Source organism: Coturnix japonica, unplaced genomic scaffold (assembly GCF_001577835.2).
Source record: "Coturnix japonica isolate 7356 unplaced genomic scaffold, Coturnix japonica 2.1 chrUnrandom495, whole genome shotgun sequence".
Classification (NCBI taxonomy): Eukaryota; Metazoa; Chordata; class Aves; order Galliformes; family Phasianidae; genus Coturnix; species Coturnix japonica.
Window position 1 is genome coordinate 66,392 of NW_015439887.1, and position 4,970 is coordinate 71,361.

Consider the following 4,970-nt stretch of genomic DNA (forward strand, 5'->3'; position numbering starts at 1 on the left):
GGGGGCGCTGGGCACTATAGGGACTATAGGGTCCTCCAATGGGGGGCTGCCACAAGGGGGCGCTGGGCACTATAGGGACTATAGGGTCCTCCAATAGGGGGCTGCCCGTTACTGGGGGTCTTGGGGGGGGTCCCCAAAGGTCCTTTAATGGGCCTCGTTGCGATCACTGCACTCTGCCACTGGGGGGCGCTGTGCCATATAGAACTTAATGGGGGGTCACTGCAATGACATCTTTTGTCCACCAGGGGGCGCTGTGGGATACAGAATGTAATAGGGGGCATCACTGCAATGGCTGCTATTGGCCACCAGGGGGCGCTGCGCTACATAGAACTTAATGGGGGGCCTCACTGCAATGGCAGATATTGGCCACCAGGGGGCGCTGCGCTCTGGGGTTTAATAGCCATAAATATGGGGTGAGTTTGGGGGTTTTTGGGGTCTTTATCTCACTCTATTTCTCGCTTCTCTGCCCACCCCACACCCCACACCTCACCCCACACCCCCCCCCTGCCCCACTGCGCCCCACACGCTGCTCTAGTCTCCATCGGAGGCCACGGCTTAGGTAAGAGCACGGCTCGGCTGCTGCATGTCGCCCCATACATCACCCCATACATCACCCCATAGATCCTATAGACCCCATAGATCACCCCCCTGCCCCATAGATCACCCCATAGATCACCCCATAGATCACCCCATAGAATCTATGGACCCTATAGACCCCATAGATCACCCCATAGATCACCTCCCTGCCCCATAGATCACCCCATAGACCACCCCCCTGCCCCATAGATCACCCCATAGATCACCCCATAGGCCCCATAGATCACCCCATAGATCACCCCCCTGCCCCATAGATAACCCCATAGATCACCCCATAGATCACCTCCCTGCCCCATAGATCACCCCATAGATCACCCCATAGATCACCCCCCTGCCCCATAGATCACCCCATAGATCCCATAGACACCCACCCACCCCATAGATCACCCCAATGCTGCTGGACCCTCACCCCCCCACACCCCACAGCTACACCCCCCCCCACCCAGGACACATAGGGGGCTGCTTTGGGGTCCCCCATTGACTCCCATTGCGTGCCCTACTGGGGGTCCCCCATTCACTCTTATAGGGGGTCCCATTGGGGGTCTCCCATTGACTCCCATTGGGGGGGTCTCCCATTGAGTCTTATGGGGGCTCCCCCATTGGGTGGGGGGGTCTCCCTTGAAAGTTTATGGGGGGCTCCCATTGGGTGATACTGGGGGTCTCCCATTCACTGCTTATAGGGGGTCCCATTGGGGGTCCCATTGCCTCATTAGGGTGGTCTCCATAGACTCCCTACTGGGGGGGTCCCCATTGCCTCCATTGGTGCATATTGGGGGTTCCATTGTTGGTCCCATTGACTCCCATTGTGGGTCAGGCCAGGGCTGGGTCCACCATCGCAGCTGGGGAGCAGACGCTGCTGATAGTGGGGCTCAGATTGGGGGTCCCCATTGGATCCCATTGGGTGCCATGTGGGGGTCTCCCCATTCAATGGTCTTATTGGGTTCTTCTTACTGGGGGTTCCCTATTGTGATCTCCATTGATGGGTCTACATGACTCCATTTGTAGGTCTTCCATTGGTGCATACTGGGGTCCACCATTGACTCATAGGGGTCCATGGGGTCTTCTTGACTCCATTGTTGGTCCCCCATTGACTCCCCATTGGTTCATAGTGGGGGTCATTGACTCCTTGAGGGGGTCCCCCATTGTCTCCCATGGTGGCCATTACTGGGGTCTCATTGACTCCACATTGGGTGGTCTCCCATTAGACATCCCATTGGGGGGGTCCCATTGACCATTGGTTGCCATGCTGGGGGTCTCCACTCACTCTTATGGGGTCCCATTGGGGGTCCTCCCATTGATTCCATTGTGGGTTCCCATTGGTGCCATACTGGGGTCCCCATGAGTCTTATGGGGGTCCTCTGGGGTCTCTATTCACTCTTATAGGGGGTCCATTGGGGGTCTCCCATTGACTCCCATTGGGTGCCATACTGGGGTTCCCATTGACTCCCATTGGGGGGTCCCATTGACTCCATTGGTGCATGTTGGGGTCCCATTGAGTCCATCTGTGGTCAGGCCAGGGCTGGGTCCACCATCCAGCTGGGGGAGAGAGTCCCAGGGCTGGGTCCCACCATCCAGCTGGGGGAGCAGACGCTGCTGATGGTGGGCTCAGATTGGGGGTCCCCCATTGACTCCCATTGGGTGCCATACAGGGGGTCCCCCATTGAGTCTTATGGGGGTCTCCCATTGACTCCCATTGGGTGCCATAGGGGGGGTCTCCCATTGAGTCTTATGGGGGGTTCTACTGGGGGTCTCCCATTGACTCCCATTGAGGGTCTTACTGTGGGTTCCCTATTCACTCCTATGGGAGGTCCTACTGGGGGTCTCCCATTCACCCCCATTGGGGGGGTCCCCCATTGACTCTCATTAGGGGTCCCACTGGGGGTCTCCCATTGAGTCCCACTGGGGGGTCTCCCATTGACTCCCATTGTTGGGTCCCCCATTGACTCCCATTGGGTGCCATACTGGGGGTCTCCCATTCACCCCCATTGGGGGGGTCCCCCATTGACTCTCATTAGGGGTCCCACTGGGGGTCCCCCATTGACTCCTACTGGGGGTCTCCCATTGACTCCCATTGTTGGGTCCCCCATTGACTCCCACTTGTGGGTCAGGCCCAGGGCTGGGTCCCACCATCCAGCTGGGGGAGCAGACACTGCTGATGGTGGGCTCAGATTGGGGGTCCGCCATTGACTCCTACTGGGGGTCTCCCATTGAGTCCCATTGGGGGGGTCCCCCATTGACCCCCATTGGGTGCCATAGTGGGGGTCTCCCATTGAGTCTTATGGGGGGTCACATTGGGGGGTCTCCCATTGACTCCCATTGTAAGGTCCCCCATTGGGTGCCCTACTGGGGGTCCCCCATTGAGTCTTATGGGGGGTCCCATTGGGGGGGTCCCCCATTGTTGGGTCCCCCTACTGACCCCCACTTGTGGGTCAGGCCCAGGGCTGGGTCCCACCATCCAGCTGGGTGAGCAGACGCTGCTGACGGTTGACGCCAAGGCTGCGGGTCCCGGGAAGGTGACGTGTGCGGTGAGAGCCCCCGACGGGGCCGAGGCCGACGTGGACGTGGTGGAGAACGAGGACGGGACCTTCGACATCTTCTACACGGCCCCACAGCCCGGGAAATACATCATCTGTGTCAGGTTCGGGGGGGAGCACGTGCCCAACAGCCCCTTCCAGGTCATGGTGAGTGCGATGTGCCACAGGGGGTAAGTGGGGGGTATAGGGGGGGCATAAGGGGGGTCTAAGGGGGTAATTGGGGTATTAGGGGGGTTTGGTAGCACCAGGTTGCCAGGGGCTATAAAGGGGGTATAAAGGGGGTAAATGGGGATTTAGGGGGTAAATGGGGTGGTTAGGGGGGTCAATGGGGGCAATAAGGGGGGGTCTAAGGGGGGTAAAATGGGGGTAATTGGGTGTTTAGGGTGGATTAGGGGGGTAAATGAGGGTATTTGGGGTATAAGGGGGCATTAGGGGGGTTAATGGTGTGATAATGGGGTATAGGGGGGTATTAGGGGGGTAATGGGGTGTTAGGGGGAATTAAGGAGTTAAATGGGGGGTAAATGGGATGTTAGGGGGGTAATTAGGGCCATTAGGGGGCTAATGGGGTATTAGGGCATCATGTGTTGAGGCTTGAGGGGGAGCAGTGCAACCAGGCGCCGCATGTGAGTGCAACAGGCGTAAATGGGTGTAAATGGGGGGTAATGGGGTATTAGAGGGTCAATGGGGCATTAGGGGGGTATAGGGGGCATAAGGGGGGTATAGGGGGCATAAGGGAGTCTAGGGGGGTAAATGGGGGCATAAGGGGGGTGTAGGGGGTAAGGGTATTGGAGGGGGTATTAGGGTATGGGGCGTAAGGGGGCTGGGAGAGGGGTAAATGTTGGGGGTCTAAGGGGGGTAATGGGGTATTGGGGGGTGTATAGGGTTGGATAATGGGTATAAGGGGGGTAAATGGAGGCATAAGGGGGGTCTATAGGGAGGAGTCAAAATGGGGTAGTGGGAATGGGGTTATTGTTGATCGAAGGGGGATAAATTAGGGCGTAACGATAAAGGGGGGCCTGGGGGGGGTATGGGGCTAGGGGGGTAAGTGGGGTATTGGAGGGGTATTAGGGGGGTAAATAGGGCGTAAGGGGGGAGTGGGAGGGGCATAAATGGGGGGTAAATGGGGTGTTAGGGGGGTAATTTTGGGGGGTAACTGGGGTATTGGGGGAGGTATTAGGGGGATAAATGGCGGTGTTGGGGTAGTTGGGGTGAGGTAAAGGGTAAATGGGGGGTAATGGGGGTATTAGGGGTATAGGGCATTAGCGGGGTAATTGGGGTATTCAGGGTTTATATGTGTGGAGGTTTGGGGGGAAGAGCCAACAGCCCTTCCAGGTCATGGTGAGTGCAGAAGATGGGGTATGGGGGGTATAGGGGGGTAAATGGGGGGCTAAATGGGATTTAGGGGGGTCATGGGGGCATAAGGGGGGTCTAAGGGGGGTAAATGGGGTATTGGAGGGGTATTAGGGGGTAAATAGGGGTAACGGGGGGTTAGCGGGGGGTGGGGGAGGTCAATGGGGGGATTATGGGGTAAGTAGGGGGGTATTTATGGGGGCATAAGGGGATTAAGGGGGGTATGGGGTAATTGAGGTGTTTGGGGTGTAAATGGGGGGTGTAGGGGGGGAATTGGGGGGTAAAAGTGGGGGGATAAAGGGGGTAAATGGGGGGTAAATGGGGTATAGGGGGGGCTATTAGGCGGGGGGCGGGAGGGGGGGATTAATGGGTGTTAGGGGATATTGGGGGTCAATGCGGTCCTATGGGTTCTCCTTTATGGGTCACGGTGAGTGTGGCAAGGGGGTGGGGGGGGGGGGGGTGGGGGGCGCGGGGAGCTATTGTGTACAG

General features: G+C 57.9%; 1 protein-coding gene across 1 annotated transcript in view; it reads left to right on the top strand.

Moving 5' to 3' along the window:
• LOC107307149 (filamin-A-like) overlaps positions 1 to 4,970 on the top strand; it is a gene marked incomplete at its 5' end in the record, with an annotated part of 107,169 nt that overhangs the window by 66,261 nt on the left and 35,938 nt on the right. The window contains 2 exon segments of the mRNA XM_032441695.1: positions 246 to 267; positions 2,872 to 3,282. Of these exon segments, the coding sequence (XP_032297586.1) occupies positions 246 to 267; positions 2,872 to 3,282 (433 nt within the window).